Here is a 26,474-nt window from a genome sequence, read left to right as displayed (position 1 = left end):
CAGAGTGAAGTTAAGTCAGAAAGAGAAAAACAAATACCGTATGCTAACGCATATATATGGAATCTAAAAAAAAAAAAAAAAATGGTACTGATAAACCTAGTTGCAGGGCAGGAATAAAGACGTAGATACAGAGAATGGACTTGAGGACACGGGGTGGGAGGGGGAAGCTGGGGCGAAGTGAGAGTAGCATCGACATATATACACTACCGAATGTAAAATAGTTAGCTAGTGGGAAGCAGCAGCACAGCACAGGGAGATTAGCTCGGTGCTTTGCGATGATCTAGAGAGGTGGGATAGGGAGGGTGGGAGGGAGGCTCACGAGGGAGGGGATATGGGGACATATGTATGCATATGGCTGATTCACTTTGTTGTACAACAGAAACTAACACAGTATTGTGAAGCAATTATACTCCAGTAAAGATCTATTAAAAAAAAAAAAAAAGAAACAGCCGTGGGGACCAACGAGTGAAGCAGGATTTAGGGTACATGAGGAAGAGAGGGTGTATCTGTCAGATGCCCGCTCAGCTCTCTGGGGAAGACCACTTGCCTCAAAGGTAACGAAGTCATCGAACTCCTCGGGGCAGGCTGGCGGCTCCTCGTCAGGGGCAGGCGTGACGCTGCAGAGCTGGCCGTCGGGATCTGCTAGAGAAAGAAGACCCTGTTCAGCAGGTGGCCCAGAGTATCCCCAGAGAGGTCAAGGGGGAAGGTGCGTGCACGGTGGACGTGAGCGGGACCTGGACTGGCCATGAGAAACCCGGTGGGAAGGAGGCAAGTGCAGCCCCCAGGGAAACAAGGCTTTGGGCCAGCTCTCAGGGGGCCGGGGAGGGGGAGCCCGAATGACAAGAGGGCTGTTTCTTAAAGAGCTGGCAGTATTGTAAAGAGAAGGAGTAAGACACCAAGCTCTGCCACGCCACCCCAGCTGGAGAAGGAATGAGGTGCCAGACTCCACATTTTATTTATTTATTTTGGCCACGCCAAGCATCTTGCGGGATCTTAGTTCCCCAACCGGGGACTGAACCCAGGCTCTTGGCAGTGAAAGCGCAAGTCCTAACCACTGGACCGCCAGGGAAGTCCCAGACTCCACGTTTTAAAGAATCTGTCTTGTCTGGGGAGGTGTCAGTGTGGTAACATCTGTCCAAGGTGCTGGACCCACGGCAGCTTTTATTTTCTCCTTTTTTACTTAACTTTATCTTCTACAACACATTTTATTTTGTAATAAGTTTGAAGGAAACGCTATTGTTTCATGCTGGATAACGCTGACGTCAGCACCAGAGACCCCACTTCTCAGACACGAGCCCACAGCAGCGGCCCTTCTGCAGGAAAAGCTCTGCTCCCACGGCCTCTAGGCAATGTCAGGGCATAGCCCGTCCCAAAGAGCATGCAAGACGCCTATGTTTCCTGAAGCTGTCTCATTACTGTGATATCATAAGAAATATTTATTTGGTCTTTGTCTCCATTGGTTCCTGGCACAGAGCTCCTAAAACCCTGGGGATTTCCTGAGTGAAGGGGTGAAAGGAGCATCTTTTATTCATAACAAGCCCCTTTCAGCCTTACCTGGGTTCACACCAGTGAGGTGGCTCTCAGAGGATGGGGGCTGGTTGCCAGGGGAACTTTCAGCCCCACTCCTGACCTCTGACCTCCCGGGAGGGGGAGGGGCTGGAGACACAGCTAATCTCCAATGGCCAGGGATTAAACAGTCCTGCCCGTGTAATGGAGCCTCCACACAAACCCCAAATGAAGGGGTTCGGGGAGCTTCCGGGTTGGGAACACACTCAGATACCAGGAGGGTGGCACATCCCAAACTCCATGGGGACAGAAACCTCTCCATGCCAGACTCTGCCCCATATACCTCTTCACCTGGCTGTTCACTTGTAACCTTCATAATATCCTTTATAATGAACTGGTAACAGTAAGTAAAGCGCTTCCCTGGGTTCTATGAGCCATTCTAGCAAATTATCAAACCTGCGGAGGAAGTTGTGGGAACTCTCGATTTGCAGTCAAGTCAGACAGGAGGGAGGGTGACCCGGGCACCTGGGCAGTTGGTGTCCCAGGTGGTATCCACAGAGCACAGAGGACTGCGTGGTGAGGAAAACCCACAACACGGATCACAGCAGTGACTACTCAAACACATCAGTTCCTTGTTGAGTGTGTTTCACGTGACCTAACAAAACATCAGTCACTTATTTGTATGGAGTAGAGGCCTTTGAGGACCAAGTGGACCAGCAAGCCTCCTGATGCTCCTGGGAAAAGGACTCTGAAGGGTCAGTACTGGCCTCCTTGGCCAGAGGACGCTCTTGTCTGGCGTCTGGACACCACGTCCCCAGCTGGGCTCTGAGGCTTGGAGCCACAGGACAGCCTGGGGAGGGGGATGGATGCTGCTGGACCCTCAGCGGAAGGACACGTGGCTATGTCCTGTTTTTTTTTTATATATAAATTTATTTATTTTATGATTTTATTTATTGTTTCTGGCTGCGTTGAGTCTTCATTGCTGCACACGGTCTTTCTCTAGTTGTGGCGAGTGGGGGCTACTCTTCGTTGCAGTGCACGGGCTTCTCATTGCGGTGGCTTCTCTTGTTGTGGAGCATGGGCTCTAGGCGTGCAGGCTTCAGTAGTTGTGGCACGTGGGCTCAGTAGTTGTGGCTCGTGGGCTCTAGAGCGCAGGCTCAGTAGTTGTGGCTCATGGGCTTAGCTGCTCCGCGGCATGTGGGATCTTCCCGGACCAGGGCTCGAACCCGTGTCCCCTGCACTGGCAGGCGGATTCTCAACCACTGCGCCACCAGGGAAGCCCTATGTCCTGTTTTTGAAGAGTTCTCAATTTGAACAGAATAATCATGCTTCCCCTCGACAGTCAAGCGGATTCAAACATTTACACGTTCAGTAACCATGAGATGCTGCTCCAAATTCAAGACTGCAAAAGCCCTTTGGCTGCTTCCGTCTTAAGAATCACAGGTACTTTTGCTGCTGTTGCTTTGTACCGTTTTCCCCAGGGGAGTGTGGCTCAGACGGTGGCTGGAGTGAAGGAGCCTCAGAGCGTGGCAGGCTGGACCTGGACCCCGTGCTCGCTGCCCACCATGCCAGCCCACAGCCCTGCAGCCCCTCATTGGAGGCCTGGTCTTTGGTGCAGGTGAACTATGGCAGAACCATGGGGAGAAGGTGACTGTGGACGGAAGGCTTTGGCATCTGGGGCAGGGGAGGGAGAAGACCACTTACCCCGGCGCAAAGCTGTAAAACGCTAGGCTGACTCTGCCTATCTTTCCACTTTCAAATGTTAAGTCTTGCTTGCACTTCCAAAAACTGAAACAGAGAATTCAAAACTCTCAGAAAGCAGCCAATCATCTTAGCCACGGTGGACATGAGCTCAGATTCCGGGGGGGGGGTCCAGCCGCATGCAGTGGAGGAACATGTGAACGCAGCTCGCATTTCTACGATCTCGATGGGAACTAAATATGGTTTTTTTATCAGTTTTCTCAATTAAGTATCAGTTTTTACTGTTTATTTATCTTATTCTTCCAGAGCCTGGGGGTCGGGGATGAGCCAGAGCAATGGCCCATTTGTAACAACCACCCTTGATTTCATTCTATTCCTGAAACGAGGCCTGTGGCGAGGACAGCAGACTCCTGCACTCCTCTGCAAAACTGGGTCAGTACACGGAGTCAGTGCTCCACTCCAGGACGCAGAACGAAAGTCTGACAGACGCGACAGGCCGGCCATGGTCATGGCAGGCGTGCCGGCAGGAAGACGTGAGGTGAGCTCTGGCTGAAAGCAGTTCAGGTGATCATGCTCCCATTCTCCCAAATGCTACGAGTTAACAATTTCAAAATCGTCTCTGACTTGCTTTTATTCTAATTTTATTTTCACTCTCCATTCGTAACAAAAGTTAAATGATGACGTCAAATTACCAAAAAAAAAAGAAGCAGGGGGACTTCCCTGGCAGTCCAGCGGTTAGGACTCCGCAATTTCACTGCCAGGGCCTGGGTTCAATCCCTGGTTGGGGAACTGGGATCCCACAAGCAGTGAGGCCAAAAAAAAAACAAAAAACAAGAAAAACAAAAAAAAGGAAAAGCAGGGCCCACAGCCCTGAACTGCCCAGCAGTTCACCCACTGTGCGGGGAGGGGCGTCCCCACCAGCACTGCCCACTCCAGAAAAGGCCAAGTCTCCTGAGGCACCCACGCTGCCCAGCCCAGCCCCCCGGCCTCCCTGCAGCCCCAAATGTGCAGCGTGACCCCAGGTCCCCTTCCCGGACGCTCTCCGGGAGACCTGTGTGCCCCCAGCTTCACCGTCCCCCGAGTCCCATCACCTCCCGGGGTTGTCCGGGCTGTCCTCCACTAGAAAGCCAGCTCCACGGGTGCTGTGTCCCCGAGCCTGGAATGGTCCTCTCGGCAAAGCCGACGGCCCTGACAGGTCTCAGCTGCCCCCTCCCACAGCCGCAGCCCCTTCATCCGCCTGATTCAAGCTCTCATCATGGCAGCCTCCCCGTAGCCTGCCCACCCGAGGACCCCGCCCTATCTGCTGGCCAGGCTGGGCCCCTGACCAACCCTGCCCACCACCCCCCACCCTCTCTGCTCCCTCCGGCACACACTTCAGGAGTGGGGTCTGCTCACTTCAGGAGTGGGGTCTGCTCTGCATAGGCTAAACTGGGGCAGGGGGACACCAGCTGCAGTGTGGCATCACGCTGAGACCGAGCCTCACCCTCCCACACCACCGCGTGGGACGCTGCTGTTCCAGAATATTCGTGCCACTGAAGAATCACAGCACCACTTCCCGGAGCACTCAGGCTAACTCTGGGACAGCCTAGGAAGCTTTTATTCTTAATTACAGTGGAAATGTTACCAAAAAAGAACGTAAAAATAATGAGACTCAGTGATGTGTGTGGGTCCCAGAGGCGGAACTTTCACCTAGTTGCCCTGACCTGGGGACTTCCCTGGTGGTCCAGTGGTTAACAATCAGTCTTGCAATGCAGGGGACGCTGGTTCGATCCCTGGTCGGGAAACTAAGATTCCCACATGCCGTGGGGCAACTAAGCCCACGCGCCGCAACTAGAGAGAAGCCTGCGCACCACAACGAAAGATCCCGCGTGCCACAAGACCCAACGCAGCCAAAAACATATTAAAAAAAAAAAAAAAAAAAAAAAGTTGTCCTGACCTGGAGGCTCTGATTCGGGAGGAAGTGAGGACAGAGGGCCCCGCAGCTGCAGAGGGAAGGGCCCAGGCCAAGGCAAGGAGGGAGGAGGGGTGTGGCGAGCCCCATCTCAGCATCAGGTGGAAGGTTGACCACAAGGGACAAGCAGGACCCAGGAGACAAGACATTCTCAGACAACCATCTTCTCTCACCAGGTTGATAAATCTATGCACACGAAACTTCGAGACACGTGCAACCAGGGGACAGCCTCGGGGACAGCAGCTGGCACCCCTCCGGCTCAACAGATGAGGGTCACTCTGCTCCCACGCCGGGGCCTGACGGGCTGGTGGCTGGAGAGCTCTGACAGCGCACTGGGTCGCGCCCGCCTGGTCATGAGTTTTCCAGGGAGCACATTCTGACTCCTGAGGCCCAGGGTTGGGATCCCATAGGTCACGACCCCCCAGGAATTCCTACAGCTGAGCTTGCTCTGTTTCTCGTCACCTGTGGGCCTATCAGAACAGAGCAGCCACTGCCCAGCAACAGAACTGGGGATGTGGGCTCAGAGAGGCTCAGAGAGGGCCTCACAGCCACACAGATAGCCCCGGCACCGTCTCTCGCTGGCCACTGTCCTGGGCTCCTTCCTGCCCACACCCAGGGGCCTTGACCCTTCAGAGAAAGCATGGTCTCGGCCCTGGCTGGAAGGTGCCCCGTGGTCAGCAGCTGCTCCGTGGTCACCCCAGGGAATGGTCCACACCACTCCCCCCCGAGGCCATGGGCTGAGGGTGGGCAGCAGCATGCCTAGCCTGGCTCATGTCAGGCCGAGTGTCCCAGCAATTCCCGTAAGTTCTTGAATTCTAGAATGTTCTGCTGACGTCCTGGTACAGCACTCAGGGACTTTAGCACCTTCTTCCCCACAAAATGGCTTAGTCTCTGCTTACCTGAATATTCAATTTGTTTAATTACTGTGACCACATAAACATTGATCCCCTCTGGCCGAGAGTATTCCAGAAGCACATTTTCCTCTTACTCCACGTCTTGTTTTTCCTGGCATGAGTGACTGCTTGCTGGTGTCCTGGGCTTGACCCCTATGCACCCACCACCCTCCCACCCCCAAGCCCTCGGGCAGAGCTGCAAATCCTTCTCCAACGACCCACCAGTCCTGGGGCCCTGGCTCCCATCACCACCAACCTGCGGCCAACCCATCACATGGGGTGAAGGTGAAATGAAGCTGCTGAAGACAAAGACCCACAGAGCCACCTCCTCCGGGACATGTGACCTCCTTACTGACCCCCGGGACTGAGACCAGGCAACCCAACGCGGCGGCTCCAGCCCCGCTGGGTCCGGACACCCAGGGACCCATCGGGAAGCTCTCAAGCACACGCGGCACACGCGTGAAAACCAGTCACACGGCAGACCTCAAACTCCAGGCACAGCACAGAGATCCCATTCTCTGACTATCACACACATGATTAGATTCAAATTATTGACAAGATCTTAAAATACATTTAGAAATTGTTTAAAATAATTGATGAGTCAAAGAAAAAAATCACACTGGTTTGTTAAAACTAAGAGAAAAAAGCCCACACCTAGAGTTTCCCAAAGGTTAACCGAGGAAGCTGTGGGCGGACAAGCCAGCCCCCAGCGTCCTGGGCGTGCCTGCGGTGGCCCCGGCCCCGGTGACCTTCCCGAAGGCCTGGCTCGGGTGCCTGCTGTGGGGCGGTGAGCACACCATATCAGGAAGCACCAAGACACACTGGAGGTGGAGAAGCAAAAATTTGCATGAAGCCACCAAAAAACTTTGTGCAAGGGATGAAGTTTTAAACAGCTTTCTGTTTTAACCGCACACCTAACCTCCAAAAAATCACTGAAGGACTACAACCCACTGGTTACACAGACCCAGACACAGGCACGAAGCCTCCGCCTGCGGACTCTCAGCCTGGAGCCCAGGGTTCACCTCGCCCACCCCCCACCCCAGTACCACCTCTGGGTGGTACTACCCAGCTCACCACACGGGCCTTGGGACTGCCCCCCACCTGGACCAGCCTCGTGCCAGCCGGCCCAGAGAGGGCTGCCAGCCCGGACCTGGCCCGTGGGGTCCTCCAGCCCGGCCCCACCCACCACACTGAGGGCAGCTACACGGCCTCGGCATGTGCCGTGCACGCATGGGGTCCCCAGGCTGTGCGGGGCCTCCGACGGCGTGCGTGCAGACTGACTGGGAGAAAGAGCCAGTGGGGACTTGGGGTTTAGGAAACCTTGCCCACGTGACACTGCTAGGCAATAACTTGGGGGCGGGGACAGACAAGACAGGTGACACTACCAACAACTGCTGATAAGACCCAAGGGCATCCCTTGACCCAGCCCCATCAGGTAACTGATGGCCCCACCCAGGTCTGCACGTCCTCCTCTTCCTCCGCCGTCCTCCTCTTCCTCCGCCGAGAGCAGGAGGAGGGAACAAGCCTGCGACTGGGACCTCCCACCACCCTCACCCCAGCACATGGCCACAGATGGGGAATGAGAAGGAAAGCTCTATTCAGAGCTTCGGGATTTTATTTAAAAGGACAGCATATGGGCAACCAGTGAGAGTGTGAAGTGTTCGCTCTGGCAGTTCTGTACGAAACTAAGCTCACAGCCAGCACGCGACCAGCCATCCCATCCCTGGGCACAGGCCCCAAAGCCATGACAACACTGTCCACACAAAGACTTGGACCCCAGCGTCACCAGAAGGTTCATTCATTGTGGCCCCAAACTGGAGACATATTACTGTCCATCACCTGGGGGGCGGACAGACAAACTGCATAGGCATGCAGGCGAGCACAGCTCCACACGGGAAGAGTGCCCTGACACGCGGCAGCACGGGTGAGTCGCAAGCATCACAGGCGGGCGAGCGCAACACAGGAGTGCGGCCAATGGTTTATTTATGTGATGTCCACAAGAGGCAAGGCTAATCCATGCTGACAGAACCAGCCAAGGACATGCCGGCAGGAGGGAGGGGATCACTGGAAGGCCGGCAGGGAGCTGTCTCCGGGGGCAGTAAGGCTCTGGGCAGGGGTCTGCATCCCAGCAGGAGAACATCAACATTCACAGACGGGCACACAAGATTTGTGTGTTCACAAAAGGTAAATTTTGACTCAAAATAAGACTGCAAATGAATACTGAACTCTAAGTAATGACTGATACACAGGACGAGGTGTTTGGGGGAGTGTATGGTAGTATACCTGTCTAAAATGCATCCCATTTAAAAAAAAAAAGATGGATTGTTGGACAGATGTATGGGTGGATATATGATATATAATGACACAAACGCAGGAAGATGTTCCCTGCAGACTGTGGACAGCAAACACACGTGTGGGTGTTCATTGTGTAAGTCTTGCAATGTTTTTGTATGTTTGGAAGTTTTCATAAAAAAAAAAACTTCTGGGGACTTCCCTGGTGGCACAGCAGACAAGACTCCATGCTCCCAATGCAGGGGGCCTGGGTTCAATCCCTGGTCAGGGAACTAGATCCCACATGCATGCCACAACTAAGGAGCCCCCCAGCTGCAACTAAGGAGCCCATGTGCTGCAACTAAGAAGCCGGCAAGCCACAACTGAAGGAGCCCTGGAGCTGCAACTAAGGAGCCAGGCTGCTGCAACTAAGACCTGGTGCAACCAAATAAATTAAAAAAACAAAAACAAAAACAAAAAAAACTTCTGGGGAAAGGGGCAGTAGACTTCTAACATTACAAATAAGTAGTTGAGTCAGTGAATTCTGGAGTACAGGGCGTGAGGAGCAAAGAACGAGGTGGGAGAGAGGGCCTCCTGAAACCTGGGATGTTTCAGGGGCTCTAAGGAGGAGGAGGCTGTGAAGCTCAGCAAAAGGAGTCTGAGGAGTGAGGGTCACTAATCGGGGGGCAGGGGGCTGAGGGAGGGGGCTAAGGAAGGAGTGAGGCGACAGAAGCACACGGTGGGGTGACTGACCTCCATTTCTGATCGCTGTGATCCCTCGGTAGAAGTCTTCGAAACTAATCACGCCGAGCCCACTGGGATCCAAGTACCTCGTTAAGTCCTTCACCTGCAATGGCCAAGTGAGAATGTTATCGGAGCCTTCACACTTTGGGTGGTCGGGGGGTCATGCATGTGACATCTCACCACATTCAGAGAAGCAGGAGGCTTGCAAGGGGCGGTGCTGAAAGTAAGGGCCATCGGGTCCTCTGACTGGAGTGCCAGCAACAGCTCCAGCCAGGGCACAGGTGGCATCTGGGGAGATGCTGCCAACAGTACCCAGAACCATGAACCACGAACCACGGAATAAGACCCTGCTCTCAGGCCAAAAGCCATGCTTCTTGAGTGAGCTGAAGTTTTAGGCATTACTGCAGCCAGGATCCAGGCGCTATGCACAGCACAGACCTGCCCATCCCAACAGGCACCCCAGCCGTGCAGAGGCCTTAGTAAAACTGACTCCAGCAAGTAGACTCTGGACATCAGAAATAATAGAGTCAGTGGGATAATTCACACATGATGTTCCAGAGAATGAAACTCTCCAAAAAGAAGATAAGTTTCTGTTTGTAAGTATAAACTGGATTTCATAAAAATTTAATACTTTTGCTCTTTAAAAGACACCCTTAGACAACACTGTAAATCAACTATACTTCAATAAAAATTAATTAAAAAAAAAAAGACACCATTAGTATAACTAAAAGACACAGACTGGGAGAAAATATTTGCAAATCATATATCTGATAAAGGACTTGCATCCAGAATGTATAAAGAAATCTTAAAATTCAACAAGAAGACACACACAATTCGTTTTAATGGGCAAAAGATTTAAATAGACATTTCATCAAACAAGATATATAAATGGCTGATAAGCACACGAAAAGATGGTCAAGATCCTAAGTCCTTAGGGAAATGCAAACTAAAACCATAAACAGCTGTAATGAAGACAACTGACAACAACAAGTGTTGCCGAGGAAGTGGAGGCACAGGAACCTCCGACGCTGCCAGGAAGGGTGGGAAATGGTCTGGGAAATCTGGAAAACCAGGGCCAACCACACAACACAGAAACTCTACTCTTAGGGATCTTTGCAAGAGAAAGGAAAACGTGGGTCCAAACAAAGACGTGTATGCAAATGTTTCCAGCAAGCGGCATTATTCAAAACAGCCAAGGAGCAGCAGCAACCCAGATGTCCACCAGCTGAGGAACGGATAAACACTATGTGGTCCCTCCATACAAAGGACTACTCTTCAGCCATGAAAAGGAATGAAATACTGACACACATACAACGTGAAAGAGCCTCAAAGACATTCTGCTAGATAAAAAGCCAGGCACAAAAGACTACAAATCATATCTTTTCACTTACAGAAAATTTTCAGAAAAGACAAACTTACAGAGCTCAGTGGTTTCCTGGGATTCTGGGGTAGAAGCAAGGGTTGACTGCAAACAGCACAAGAGATCTTTCTGGGGTGTACAGATGTTATAAAACTAGGCTGAGGTGAAGGGCATGACTCTATAAATTTACTAAAATTCATGAACTGTACACTTTAAATGGATGAATTTTTTGGTATATATGTTATACTTCAACAAAGCTCTTAAGAAACAATGAATAGAAAGATAAAAAGGATTCAAGGGAAACTGACAAATACTGAAGTAAGGCAAAGAAGATCTAATATATGGATATTAGAAGTCCCTCAGAAGAAAAATCAAAGCAAAGAACAAATATTAAAACTATACTTAGCGACTTCCCTGGTGGCGCAGTGGTTAAGAATCTGCCTGCCAATGCAGGGGACACGGGTACAAGCCCTGGTCTGGGAAGATCCCACATGTCGTGGAACAACTAAGCCCAGGTGTCACAATTACTGAGCCTGCACTCTAGAGCCTGTGCTCCACAACAAGAGAAGCCACCGCAATGAGGAGCCCGCGCACCGCAACGAAGAGTAGCTCCCGCTCGCCACAACTGGAGAAAGCCTGCGTGCAGCAGCAAAGACCCAACGCAGCCAAAAACAAAATAAATAGATAAACTAAAAAAAGAAAAGAAAAGAAAACAAAACAAAACAAAAAAACTATACTTAAGGGACTTCCCTGGTGATCCAGTGGTTAAGAATCTGCCTTCCAATGCACAGGTTCAATCCCTGGTCGGGGAACTAAGACCCCACATGCCTTGGGGCAAGTAAGCCTGCGTGCCACAACTGCAGAGCCCACACACCACAACTACTGAGGCTGCACGCTCTGGAGCCTATGCACCACAACTGGAGAAGCCCTCATGCTGCAATGAAGGTCCCGCATGCTGCAACAAAGATCCTGCATGCCACATCTAAGACCTGACACAGCCAAACAAATAAATTAATTAGCCAAAGCAATCTTAAGAGAAAAAAACAGAGCTAGAGGAATCAGACTCCCTGACTTCAGACTATACTACAAAGTTACAGTAATCAAGACAATATGGTACTGGCACAAAAACAGAAATACAGATCAGTGGAACAGGATAGAAAACCCAGAGATAAACCCACACACCTATGGTAAACTAACCTATGACAAAGGAGGCAATGATATACAATGGAGAAAAGACAGTCTCTTCAATTAAGTGGTGCTGGGAAAACTGGACAGCTGTATGTAAAAGAATGAAATTAGAACACTCCCTAACACCAAACACAAAAAAAAACTCAAAATGGATTAAAGACTTAAATGTAAGACCGGACACTATAAAACTCTTAGAGGAAAACATAGGAAGAACACTCTTTGACATAAATCACAGCAAGATCTTTTTTGACTCACCTCCAAGAGAAATGGAAATAAAAACAAAAATAAACAAATGGGACCTAATGAAACTTAAAAGCTTTTGCACAGCAAAGGAAACTACAAACAAGACAAAAAGACAACCCTCAGATTGGGAGAAAATATTTGCAAATGAAGCAACAGACAAAGGATTAATCTCCAAAATATATAAACAGCTCATGCAACTCAATATTAAAAAACAAACAATCCAATCAAAAAATGGGCAGAAGACCTAAATAGACATTACTCCAAAGAAGACATACAGATGGCCAAGAGGCACATGAAAAGCTGCTCAACATCACTAATTATTAGAGAAATGCAAATCAAAACTACAATGAGGTATCACCTCACACGGGTTAGAATGGGCATCATCAGAAAATCTGCAAACAACAAATGCTGGAGAGGGTGTGGAGAAAAGGGAACCCTCCTACACTGTTGGTGGGAATGTAAATTGATACAGCCACTATGGAGAACAGTATGGAGGTTCCTTAAAAAACTAAAAATAGAATTACCCTATGACCCAGCAATCCCACTACTGGGCATATACCCAGAGAAAACCATAATTCAAAAAGACACATGCACCCCAATGTTCATGGCAGCACCATTTACAATAGCCAGGTCATGGAAGCAATGTAAATGCCCATCGACAGACAAATGGATAAAGAAGATGTGGTACATATATACAATGGAATATTACTCAGCCATAAAAAAGAACGAAATTGGGTCATTTGTAGAGACGTGGATGGACCTAGAGACTGTCATACAGAGTGAAGTAAGTCAGAAAGAGAAAAACAAATATCGTATATTAATGCATATGTGTGGAATCTAGAAAAATGGTACAGACAAACCGGTTTGCAAGGCAGAAACAAAGACACAGATGTAGAGAACTAACGTATGGACACCAAGGGTGGGGGGCTGGGATGAATTGGGAGATTGGGATTGACATATATACACTAATATGTATAAAATAGATAGGTAATAAGAACCTGCTGTATAAAAAATAAAATTCAAAAACAAGAAAAAAAAGTAATTTTAAAAAGAAAAAACTATACTTAAGAAAAATTCCCTAGAATAAAAAAAATGTTTTTAACTACATATTTGGTTTTTTCCTTATTTTTTTCCTTGAGACTTTATTATTTTTTTAATTGAAGTACAGTTGACTTACCATGTTTCAGGTGTCAACTACCTATTGAGAGAATATATCACGTCCCTAAGAATATCAACTCCCATCCCCAAAAGACCTCATACAAGACTTACTCTGGTGAATTTCTTAGACTTTAAAGGAAAAGAAAAAAATCCTTTGAATATGCAAAAATCAAGTGATTTATAAAAGAAAATTAGATGATCATTAACCTTTCTGGCAGCAACACCAAGTAACAAGGGATATTCGAATTCCACCATCCCATGTATTGTTGAGGACTGGGATCCCCAACACGACTGAAAAAGGAGAAAAAGATATAAGACTGAAGATGCCAGGCAAATACCCTATTATCCTGATTTTGAATTTTAAGTACCACCATGAAGCATCACTCATGATGTACTAAAAACAAAACAATCGCTTTCTATTCTGTCCACTTAGCAGTCAGCACCCCTCACACCCAGGTGAAGGTATTTACATTCCAATTCCCATTAGAGGGAACCAGGACCCTTGGAGAAGTGCTAGGGAAAGTGCAGGCTGAGCCTGGACTATCTTGTCATCCCTGAGAGCAAAGATGCTGTGAAAGACTTTGTCAGGTCACATCAAAGAACTCAGGAGCCAACCTGAAAGTGAGTTGACCTGAGCACTGACTGGACACACCAAACTCGCCTCAACCCACAATGGAGTGACAGCAGTAAAAGTCACCGCTTATCACTGGAGACACTAGGGAACCCGCTTATTATTGTGAAAATTAACCCATAAAGGGAAAGAATCCAGCGGTGGGCCTGCCTTCCCTACACAGGCATAATGGGGCCACAGTAGATGAACGAGGGCAATAGCTCTGTACAGAACATCCCATCTACTAAGCACAGCAGCGATGGGATCAGAACAGCAGGTCCTGCCCGCAATCCTTGGTGAGGTAACAACACGTCACACATCACACAATACGATGTTCAGTGCCCCCAAGGGCACAGAAGACACACCCAGACACCATGTGTCTCTGATGGAACCGCGAGACACTGCCTGAATCCACCCGGAATCCAACTGCCAATTTACAGGAAATACAATGATCAACATGTGTTAACAATACTGAGGGGTGTAATCAACAAAACCCAGTCCGTGAGACCCTTGACAGAGACAGACAAGGGACCTGCTGTCTTTAAGGGAAAAAAAGATGGAGAGGAACCTTTATTGAGAGACTCAGGAGAGGGACGTCCCTGGTGGCGCAGTGGCTAAGAATCCGCCTGCCAACGCAGGGGACACCGGTTCGAGCCCTGGTCCGGGAAGACCCCACATGCCGTGGAGCAACTAAACCTGCGAGCCAAAACTAGAGCCTGTGCTCTAGAGCCCACGAGCCACAACTACTGAAGCTCGCAAGCCTAGAGTCTGTACTCCTCAACAAGAGAAGCCACCGCGAGGAGAAGCCTGCGCACTGCAACGAAGAGTAGCCCCCTCTCGCCGCAACTAGAGAAAGCCCACACACAGCAACGAAGACTCAAAGCACCCAAAAATAAATAAATTAAATTAATTAATTAAAAAAAGAGAGACTCAGGAGAGATACATCAACCTACTACCATGCAGGGACTTTTTGGATCTGGACTCACATTTTTAAAGCTTTTAATTGTATTTATAAGATAACTAGAAACTTGAATACTGACTGATGCAGGATACTGAATACTGATTATTTGATGATATTGAGGAATGGTGGTTAATTTTTATAGGTGTGACAATGATATTTTGGTAATTTTTCCAAGTGCATTGCTTTTCTTTTTTTTTCTTGGCCACGTCATGTGGCATGTGGGACCTTAGTTACCCGACCGAGGATCGAACCCGTACCCCCTGCATTGGAAACATGGAGTCTTAACCACTGGACAGCCAGGGAAGTCCCAGCGCATTGCTTTTTTGATATATACTTATTGAAATATTTAGGGGGTAAGGCATATATGTGGTTACACGTATGTACCCAGCTGGCATGGCTGAGAAGTGTCAGAGCAGGGCGGCACACACCAGGGAGGCATCACACAATTCTCTCTAGTCTTCTATAGGCTTGAACTTTCCATAATGAAAATAAGAGAGAAAAGGAGAAAAAGACCAAAGAAGAGCAAGAAAGAAAGAGAGGAAAGACGGGGGGAGGAGAGGGAGCAAAGGAGGAGGCAGTCAGCCAGGGAGAGGGCGGACCTTGGACCACAAAGGGCTGGCGCATGGACAGGGCACACTCGGGGAGGGGTACAGGCAAACAGGGCGCTCAGCAGTGGAGAACCCACTCTGGCCAAGGCCCCCCACAAGCACTGTTCTGTGCTGGGCAGGCTGGTGGACGCTGCCATGGTCAGCCCTCTCCCCCATCTGCTGACGTGCGTGGACAGGGACCAGCTCAAGCCGACGGACCCACAGCTCAGGATGCTCTAGCCTTCCCCCATCCCAGGGCCTGTGTGTTCCTGAGACACTGGGCTTGGAAGTCCACTCAGAAGCTGACTTCCTGAGACCATGGAGTCTGAATCCTCCCTCCTTATCTCACGAAGGCCTTCATTCCTAAAGCTCCTCGCTTGCTGGGGACCTGAAATCCACAGTGGCCAATCTGTCCTTAAGATTCCTAAGAATTTCAACAATGAAGCTACCAATTGGACACAAAGTACCAAGCTATTCATTCCTAAACATTAACCAATGCTTTTTAAACAAATTATTAAATAGTTACCATGTTAGAAAGAGCAAGGATGAATCAAAGCATTCATTTTTTTTAAACTCCACTTTAGGACTTCCCTGGTGGCACAGTGGTTAAGAATTCACCTGCCAATGCAGGGGACACGGGTTCGATCCCTGGTCCTGGAAGACCCCACATGCCGCAGAGCAACTAAGCCCATGCGCCACAACTACTGAGCCTGTGCTCTAGAGCCCGCAAGCCACAACTATTGAGCCTGAGTGCCACAACTACTGAAGCTTGAGTGCCTAGAGCCCATGCTCTGCAACCAGAAAAGCCACCACAATGAGAAGCCCGCGCACCGCGTGGAAGAGTAGCCCCCACTCGCCACAACTAGAGAAAGCCCATGCGCAGCAACGAAGACCCAACACAGCCAAAATTAAAAAAAAAAAAAAAAATCCACTTTATTTTTCTCTATGATTTGGAGGATAAATCAATGTCCATGCAGCTAATGACTGGGGGATGGTTCTATTCTCCAAGCCCAAAAGTACTTCATTCAGAGGCCTTCAGGAAAACAACAAGGCTGGAAATTAAGAACCTGCCCTTTGTTGCAAAGAAGAGACAGAAAACCAAGCTCAGAGGAGTACACCCCATCCAAGCCAGCCAACACCCCGTCGGGCAGACAGACACAGGAGACCACAGAAACACCCCAGGAGAGAACCCCACTCTGCAACCAGCTGCAGGCAGGCGGGCCCAGCTTCCACACGGTTATTCTAACAAGAGAAATTTACTGGCAAATTATATTGTTTCTGCTACAGACGTGCAGACATGATCTGCAGAAGAAGCCAGAACAACTTCTCCAACCACAGCTAACTCCAGCCACAGAAGCCCCAGTCACAGAAATCATGGGAAAGCACAGCCCTTCACAAGGAGAGCAACCCTTCTTCCTGCACCTGCTCGTTACTACTGTCCTTGAACTGTAACATTTTCAAAACAGCTTGTGTTTTATCAGAAGCACCTCAACCATTTACAGAACACTCCAGCCTACATAAGTAGAATCCTGACAAGTGCACATGGAATATTTATCAAGACAGTCTATATACTGGGCCATAGAACAAGTTTCAAAAGACTCAGGTCTCAAGTCAACGTCATTAACCATTAGGGAACGTAAATTCCCACTGCAGTGAGGTGCATGTGTGTATTTGAATGGCCAGAATGTAAGACTGGCCACACCACGCACACCAAGTGTTTGGAGGATGAGAATTGGAATTCTCCTACACTCTGCTGCCAACTGGAAAATTCCACAACCACTTTGGGAAACTGTCTGGAAATTCCTAAGAAGGTCAGCCTTATTCCTACCACACAATCACACAAAAGAAGTCATTTCACTTCTAGGTGTTACTCAAGAGAAATGAAAGCAGACGTCCAAAGCAAGACTTGTAGACGAAGGATAGCAGAAGCCTTATTTGTAATGGTCAAAAAATGGAGACGACCCAAATGTCCATCCACCCAAGAATGCATAAAATGTGGTATTCCATGGGGGAAAAAAATAAGCAGCAGCAGCCATGGTGACAAGAAGCAAAATGTTCTAGGGGCTCCTGTAGCAATACATAAACTTCATACCGACGTGAGGGTGGGCAGGCGTGGGTGGGAGAGAAGCTGATGGTAGCTCATCCCGAACGTCCACAATGAGCCCTGCAGCTCGCCCACCTAAAGACATCTGACCTGCTTTCTAGGAGCATCTATAAAGCAGCTAAACTACGTGCCGTATATATACAATGGCTTTCCCTGCTGCCGAGAACTCCTCTCAGCTGTCCTGGGCTGCTCTGCCCAAGCACCTGGAGGGACCAGCCAGCGCCCGAGGCAGCCAGAGGCCACCTGCCTCTGCACCTGGAGGGGTGATCCTAGATCACCTGTTACGATGAACTGATTAACCACCCCTGGTTTAAGAGGGAGGGCTTAGAAAATTCTAAAATAAAAGCATCGTGCTGGTCTTAGATGGACAAGGTCATTCCTCATGTATCACATTCAGGAATCCACTTTTGTCTTTAGACACAGGTGTTGCAGTGTCGCCAGCCGTGTCCTTTGTGGATGGAAGGCGCCCACTCAGAGCCCAGCTGTACCCTGTGACTGGGAGGCTCTTCTTGCCGTGCTTTGGGACAGGGACACCAGAAGCTGCTGTCTCCCTACGTCTGTCATCGCTAGGAGTTTGGAGGCTTGCTGTTTGAAGATCTTGGTGCGGGAGGTGGGGGTCAGGGAGGCTGGGGTCTGGGGCAGGGGCACCTCCAGCCGCTTCAGGGGATGCAGCCATTCCTACCACCTTATTTCTTTAACAGCTTTATGGACATATAATTCACCAATTTAAAGGGTACAGTTCAGTGGTTTTTCGTATATTCACAGAGCCGTCTCCATGTTATTTTAAAAACAATAAAATCTTAAAATGCACATGAGAATACTCGGGAAAATAGTCAAGTGGAAACACTCAAGCTTTATGCAAACGTGCTGAAAAGATGAAACAGAATTTACAGGAGTAACAGAGAACATGTCTGTTCAACTTATGCAACCCTGTTAATCAGGGTGAAGAGGAGGCACCGCTGGACGCAGAGGACTCTCCACCCCTCCCTGCATCTCAACTCCCAGAAGGGGCACTATGGGCCCCCCAAGGGGCTACGAAAGGGTCCCCCTCATGGCCCTTCTCTGGATCAAGGACGATCAGGCCCTGCTCCCGGACATGTGAGGGCAGCGTGCAGTGTGCCCTCCAGCCTGTCACCTCTCCGCACATAACAGAAGTGGAGGCGTCATTCCTTACGGGACACCCCTGGACTCCCAGCCTAACCCAGGCCCCTTAGAATAAGTAAAGGAGGAAAAGAAGAAACCGCACAGTTATCCAGCACAGGTACGCACAGGTATGCAGCTCAGCAGCCGCGGCGCTGCAGGCTGGAGCAGGACAGACCTCCCTCACTCCCGCCCGCCTGGCTCCGTTCGGAAGCCCTTCTTTCTGCTCTTCAGCTTCGGATGGTTTGGGGGGTTCACTGCCTCTACGTCTAACTAATGTGCTCCTGGTGCTACTTCGTGGCTTGTCAAATTTACATGCTGCATTTTGGCCTCCTATGGTGAAAAGCAAGAATTCAACACCACCCTCCCACCCCAGTTTAGCTAGGCCTTCTGCAGCGTTCACATCATGGAGTACAGAAATATTTTTCACTGGAGAGCACTGCCTTTCTTACATAATTTCTTCCTCTGCTTAGCAATTCCCTTGCTTTCCATGCCTCCACTGTCCACACACCTACTGCTCTATCCAACCTTCCCCAGACCCCCACCCCCCAGCCCCACCCGACTCCTTGTGTTTCCTCATGCTGCTGCTCCCAGCCCGCGTTCCCACCTTCCATGCTGGGAACCCTGTGTCCTCCGTTCTTAGTGCCCTTCGTCTCACAGAAGCCCCTGCAGCTTCGTGAGGAGGGGTGTGCGGTATGCACCCTGAGCATCCTCCTTTCTTAGTGCCCCTCATCTCAGAAAAGGCCCTGCAGCTTCGTGAGGAGGGGGTGTGTGGTGTGCACCCTGAGCATCCTCATCTGAGGCCAGCACCCTCCCCTTACCTGGGCAGGTGCCTGCACCCGGCTGTAGGGTGGAAACCTGTCCCGATGCAGTGGGAAGGCCATCCACCCCACTCCTGCACGTGCTGTGGCCTCTGATACCAACCCCATCGTAATGCTTTGTGTGTGGCCTGTTTTAATCTCCTTCTCTTTATTGGCAGCATTCGCCATATTTGCTGGGGGTACTTTCTCCTCACAGGAAGAGCCCTTTCACCTGGAGACGCAGTCCTCCTGAAGGTCCCTATGACGGTGTCTCTGGGCCCCTCCCCACACCTGTTGGTCCAGCAGGGCACCTCATTAATCACGCCCTCGTCCTTATCTTTCATCTCCTAGTATCTCTGCCTTTTAAAGAAGTTTCTGGGATGTATTCTTGACTTGATCTTCATTTTTAATTTCTTATTAAAGAAATGCTTTTATTTCGTTTTTAATTTCTGAGGGTGTGTTCTAGTTCCCTGAATGTGATGTGTTCTTTAATCTGACAACATAAATCAAGTTTCATTTTCCAAGTTTTCTTCTGCTCTCTGCACTGACTCTGTTCCCTTCAAGTGCCTTCCACTTTTTCTTTTTTGTTTTCAGTTTTGGTCTCTGCCTTTCTTGTTGGAGGCTTCCCTAAAGTATCTGAGGTCCCTGACCGTCCCTCTATACTTAAAAGTGGTCACTAAAAAGCTGACGAGCTGGGCTTGTCGACTGGGGACCTTACTGCAGGTGCCTTGGGCAGAGACCTGGCTCTGTGTTGTCCGCTGTTCCAGGACTGGACGCTATGGGGACAGGGTCCTGAGAGGGCTTGTGAATATGATGGGATAGCCATGTGCGGCAAACATGAAGGCCAGTGCGTGTGTTAACTGTAGCAGACAGCTGGTCACAAAGAAGCTGTTGTGCTGTGAGGGCCACGTGGCTGGACCTGAGGGTGGCCAATAGGACCCAAGGGCTGTTGCCTGCCAACCACCAGCAAGAAAACAGGGATATCAGCCCTACAACCACAAGGAACTGAATGAGCGTGGTGGAGGACCCTGAGTCCCAGGCGGGAATGCAGCCTGGACAGACACCAGGCAGAGGGCACGGCCAGTGCAAAGGGCCGGAGGAGGCGAGCCCGTGGCACACAGGGAGCCTCAAGGAGGCCAGTGGCTGGAGCAGAGGGAGTGAGGGGTTGGCAGCAGAAAGGAGGTCAGTGCCCTGGGAGAGCTCCGAGCACAGGAGTCACAGGATTTGCCTTAACACTACTATCTGGCTGCCTGTGAGCCAAGGCTGCATGGTGGGGCAATAAGGCAGTGCTCCCACAAGGCAAGCAGAGCAACAGGCGAAGCCTGAGAAGTGGTGGGACTCTGGACGTACCCTGACGACAGAGCCAGCAGCATTTCCCAAATGGATCAGAAGTCGGGTGAGAGAAAGACGTTTTGGCCCGAGTCGCTGAAAGGGTGGGACTGCTGTTTACTGAGATGGGGACACTGCAGGTGGCACTCAAAGCTTCAGCCATGAGTCTGAGACGTCCATCTGACATCCCAGCATGAGCCCAGCATCCAGGAGTGCGCCGGGCTGGAGAAGTGATGTTGGGGGTCATCAGCACAGAGGCCACATTTACAGTGTTAGCCTGGGAGTCAGTGAGACCAAAGGGGGAGGAGCAGCCCTGGGCCTCCAGCCCTGGGTGAGGAACTAGCGAAGTGAGACTCAACAGCCAGTGGTGTTCAGTGCTGCATGCGGCAGGGCAGGCCAGGCAGGTAACGCACAATCACGAACCAACGTAACCATGACAGCGCAGGCGTCCAGAGCGTCTGCGGCTTTCCTCACTCTGACCTAGAAATGGGGCTGCCTCATTGAGCCTTCACTTTCTGAAGGCTTTCAATGTCTACTGCTACTTTACCTTCAGAAAGGCTATGATGGCACGCTTTCAAAAATCTTTTAGTTGTGATAAAATATATATAAAATTTACCATCTTAACCATTCTTAGGTGCGCAGCTCAGTGGCATTAAGTACATTCACACTGCTGTGCACCATCACTCCCAGCAACTCCAGAACTTTCTCATCTTCCCAACTGAAACTGTCCCCACTAAGCACTAACTCCCCACCCCCTCCTCCAGCCCCTGGCAACCTCTATCTACTTTCTGTCTCTGAATCTGATGTTCTAGAGACCTCATAGAAGGGATCATACAGGATTTGTCCTTTTGTGTCTGGCTCATTTCACTGTGCAAAATGTCCTCCAGGTTTGTCCGTGTTGCAGTGTGTGTCAGAATGTCCTTCCTTTTTAAGGATAAGTGGCAGTCGCTGTATGCATACACCACATTTTGTTTATCCATTTATCTGACCATGGACACTGGTGTTGCGTCCACTTTTTGCTGACTGTAAATAGTGCTGCTATGAACAAGGATGTGCAAATATATAATGGTATAATGTTAAGAAGAAAAAATGTACATGCAGTGTGATTCTAACACAATGACATTTAGCAACCTGGGTAAATATTATCATATTACTTCTCAAGAGGGTCTACGTGTAAAACGCTAGTGGTTTTTTCCCATTTCCTAGTCTCCCTCCACAGCTACTGAAGCGCTTTGAATTTTATGTCCTCTGTTTGAAACTGGTTGTTTTCCTTTCTTGGATCATGGACACTTTCCCCTACTGTATTAGCGTCCTGTGGCTGCTATAACAAATTACCACAAACTTAGTAGCTTAAAACTACAGAAACCTATTCTCTTACAGTTCTGGAGGTCAGAGTCCAAAATGAGTCTTTAGGCTGACATCAAGGAGTTGCCAGGGCTGGTCCCTCCTGGAGGCTCCAGGGGAGAGTCTGCCCCCTGGCCGTCTGGCTGCCAGCATTCACTGAGGCTGGACACCCCAAGCCCGACTTCCATCGCCACACAGCCAAGTTCTCTTATCCTCCCACCTCACTGTTATAAGGACCCTTGTGGTTCCACTGAGGGCCCACCAGGATAACCCCATCTCAAGACCCTTAACTTAATCACATCCACAAAGTCCCTTTTGCCATGTAAGGTAATGTTCACAGTCTCCAGGGAATAGGACCTGGATGTCTTCCGGGGCCACTGTCAACCGACCACACCCAACTTACTTTTTTAAAATAACACTTTATTGAGATACAATTTCCACCCTTACTGTTTTAAGTCAATCCACTCCTCTTGGAAGAAATTCAGCTTACCTGAATGTTGATTTTATTTTACTTTATTAACATTTATTTATATATTTATTTATTGAAGTAGAGTTGATTTACAATGTTAATTACTGCTGTACAGCAAAGTGATTCAATTATACATATATACATTCTTTTTTATATATATTCTTTTCCATTATGATTTATCATAGGATATTGGATATAGTTCTCTGTGCTATAAAGTAAGACCTTGTTTATCCATTCTTTATATAAAAGCTTACATCTACTGACCCCAACCTCTCACTCCATCCCTCCCCCAACCCCCTCCCCCTTGGCAACCACCAGTCTGTTCTCTATGTCCGTGATTCTGCTTCTGTTTCACAGATAGGTTCATCTGCATCATATTTTGGATTTCACATCTAAGTGATATCAGACAGTATTTGTCTTTCTTTTTCTGGCTTATTTCACTTAAGTATGATAATCTCTAGCTGCATCCATGTTGCTGCACTGAATGCTGATTTTAAACCTTTATTCTCATCCGTTTGGCAGGGGCCCACTGCCATGGTCCATTTTGCTCAATGCTATACCCCAGGGTGAGAATGGTGCCTGGCCCATGGCAGGTGCTCAGTAAACATTTACTCAGTGAAAGGAGGGCTCTATCTCAGGGACCAGCAGCTGGACGCAACAGTGGGGGGCTGGTCGAGACCCCCTTAATACGGCCAGATCAAACCATGCCCCAGAAGAACACCTGCGTCTCCCAGAGCAGGTGGCTGCCCAGAGTGGACTTTCATGTCCCCCTTTATGGGGAGAGACCCCCACCTCCCCACTGGGGAACCAATGTCCTCTTGGACCCTGTGCTCTGCTCAAGGAAAGGCCTCTCTCTCCTTGGTGGAGCAGGCAGCCCAGAGTCACCATGTAGGGACAGTGTCTAAGAAAGACACCACCACAGAAGCCCAGGCTGCTACTGGTGGCTCCTGGGCCCAGGCTGGCATGGCATGAGTCGCCACTGAAAACAAGCTCTTCACAGAGTGAATCACGCTGATTAGGATGGACTTTCTCATAAAAGTGTGGTACAACCCTCGCTTTGTTCCTAGGAAGATCACACAAGCACAGGAAAGAGCTGGGGGCACACATTTCAGGGCCTTCCAGCAGCTACGGCTCCAGAACATGGCAAAGCCTCTGATTTGCACATACTCACTTTTCTAGATAAGAAGAGACACAGCACCACAGGCCATGTGAAACAACAGATAAAATCCCTACTTTAAGGTACCTGACCGCCCTTGGCCCTAAGGCTGCCCCTGTGTGCTCCAGACGGTTACAACCCAGGGCACTGGGTAAGCACAGCCTGGGACCCAAAACTCTTTCCCTTGTGCCTTCAGCTCCCTCCTGGGTGTATCTGAAGGCACAGATTTACAAGTGGCACAAGGACTTCATTATGTGATCATTCTGCTTAAACAAAGAGCTCTGAGATGGTCCTCTGCCCCTCGCAGGCTGCCCAGGTGAGCCAAGCCCCCCAGGTGAGCTGTACCAAGGGCGACGCTGGGAAGACGGCCTGCGAGCGTCACTCTTTAAGTCCCCGGAAGAAGACACCCTCTACAAGGAGAGCTGATGCTGCAAAGTCACCACCAGAAACAAGGCAAACCTCAAGTAGAGCCCCGCCCTAAAGTAGTGCCAGTGTTTTGCTTCACTTGGACAACCGACTTGTGACGTGGGCCAGAGAGGCCAAGGCAATCAGCAGGGTAAAGAAGAGATGACAAGACGCAAAAGAACATCCTCCCATGCAGGTCCCAGAAGACCCAGGAAGACCGACACCCCCACCCCAGGACCATCAGGACATACCTCCTCCACTCCCCACACTGCACTCAGCACAGTCTCTCCCCCCACGTGCCCCATCCTGCTCGCTGGGGCTTTGACCTGCACCTGGCCCAGGGTGGCACACAGCTGGGAACAAACGCGCGAGTGCCCAGAAGACAGGCTCTCTCCCGCAGTCCTTCGGGTCTTCTCGCAGAACCGTTTCCCCACAGGAAACCCAGTACAGGAGCCAACAGTTACCTGGTTCAGCCACCTGACTGGGGACAACGCCCTTCAGATGTCACTCCCCAGCACCAGACCAGGTCAGAAACAGCCACACCCATGTAGTCTGTGGTTGGGTTTCAGTAGTTTTGTTTTGTTTTGAGATTTGTTTAAACCTAAAAGTGACAGTTCCTAGATTGTGACAGTACCTAGGACAAATCTTGAGAGGACTGAAAAAAAACTCCAGAAGCTCTAAAATGCGAAGTGTTAAACCTTGGAGCTAAATAAAGCTAACTGTAGAACTGGCCTAATGTCTATGATCATCACAATTTTTAAAAAATTATCAAGAGATCATGCAACAGTGGAGAAAACTTCTAAGTCAGCACAAAATGAAAATTCTTCAGGCTCTCATTCTGTCCACTGTCATCCTGTTTTCTCTGCCTTCATCTTCTGCACTTTGCTCTTTAAAAGCAGAATGCTAAACCAAAACAAAGACAGTATTTATTCCTTAATGATACAGACTGATGGCATCCATCTGAAATATATAAGAAGGGATAATAGCAAAAAAGAAAGGAACTCTACAGAAACTCATAACATTTTTACAGCTCCACAGGATTTTAGAGGCTGCTTGAGCCGACCCCCACATCACAGGTTAAGAAATGGAGGCCAGTCAGCACTCACTATGACACAAAAGATACACACACAAAAATACTGTTCACTAACACTTTTAGAGAAACATCAGGTCAAATACACTCATAAGAAAAATGCAAGTTAAAACTACACTGATATACCATTGTCCCTGTATCAGATTGGCAATACTCTTCTAGAGGACAATTTGGTGTTAAAAACATTTAAAAAATCATTTAAGATCTATTATACATGTTTCCCCAGCAATTCCATTCTTAAGACTTTAACCTAAAGACATAATAAAGATTGTGCAGGAAGATTCAGTTAGGAGAAAGCTTATAACAGCAGAAAAATGAAAACCTAAAATACCAAAGACAGAGGATTAACTGAATAAATTCTAGCACATTCATTCATATGATGGAAAAGTAGGCATTAAAATCATGTTGTAGGAGTAAATCTGCCAACATTGAGAGATGATGACAATATACTGATTTAAAGTAAATTAAAACTGTAAGTTAATTGTGACTCTGGTTTTATTTATCTCTCTTATATAAATAATGACTTAAAGCCTAGAAGGTTGAAATGATTCACAATGCCAGATGAGATTTTCGTTTTCTCCTTTATTTGCATGTTTTTATGTAAATGTACATTATCTTGTTATTGCTTTAAAGGCAATACCAACCTGAGAACAGGTTCTTGATTCACATGTTACAAATGCTAAGATTCCTCCTACGAGAAAGTTCTTAGTGTAAAAGAGAAAGCCAAATGTTCCTCCAAATGCGGATTAAGCCCCACTAACCAGTACTTCTCGCAAAAGGCATCATAAGGCAGGCTCCTTGAAGGCAGTTTTTAAAAATAAAATCACCAAGAGGAAAATGTCTGGTGATTTTGTGGCTTTTCTCTCCTCACCAGCCAGAGTGAATCATGCTGATAAGGATGGACTTTCTCATAAAAGGGCTTTCTGTTTCCCACAGCAAAAAAGTCAGCCTTGTTTTTCCTAGATTTTAGTAGAGTAAACCAACCCACCCAAAGCTGGAATGAAACACAACCGTAAACAAGTGGAAAAAGAAGAAGGGCGGGTGGAGGAGGGGAGGAGAGGGAGGCACCTGCCCCCACAGCGTCTCTCCTGACTCTTGGGAGAACCACACCCGACAAGAGAGACTGTCCTGAGGTCCCCTCTGTGGTCAAAGAGCCACTTGATAAGCAGCCAGCGGAGCCAGAGCTCCTGCCCAGAGGGTCACTCACAGGCGCTGCCCGTGAACCCCACGCACACACGGGAAGCACAGCTCTGTGCTTTCCCACAGCTCAGCAAACAGGGCTGCTCCGACAGCACAGAAAACAATTTATCTCCTCCCGACTCCCTTGGAGTGCTGCTCCCAGGAAAGCACCACCACCTGGACCGTGGACAGCTGAGTAGGAGAGCCAGCTCCTGCACACAGCGCTGCCCAGCCTCTGCTTCTCTGCAAACAGCAGCAGCCTTCACGAGAAGTACCCAAGGCTCC

The 26,474-nt window shown here is 49.1% G+C and overlaps 1 protein-coding gene across 7 annotated transcripts in view; it reads right to left on the bottom strand.

Annotated features, from left to right (window-relative positions):
- The window catches only part of RAB11FIP3 (RAB11 family interacting protein 3), an 80,927-nt gene that overhangs the window by 30,763 nt on the left and 23,690 nt on the right, over positions 1-26,474 (bottom strand). For 4 of the 7 annotated variants that reach the window (XM_082430849.1, XM_082430853.1, XM_082430851.1 and 1 more), the window contains exons 2-3: positions 9,076-9,169; positions 548-642 (exon numbers count right to left, since the gene is read on the bottom strand). In XM_082430849.1, coding sequence (XP_082286975.1) covers positions 548-642; positions 9,076-9,169 — 189 coding nt within the window. The remainder of the gene's footprint in view (positions 1-547; positions 643-9,075; positions 9,170-26,474) is intronic. The other 3 variants (XM_082430850.1, XM_082430852.1, XM_082430855.1) reach the window with 1 other exon arrangement.

Source organism: Balaenoptera physalus (genome assembly GCF_965194825.1).
Source record: "Balaenoptera physalus genome assembly, chromosome: 16".
Classification (NCBI taxonomy): Eukaryota; Metazoa; Chordata; class Mammalia; order Artiodactyla; family Balaenopteridae; genus Balaenoptera; species Balaenoptera physalus.
This window is presented reverse-complemented; position numbering and strand designations above follow the sequence as displayed.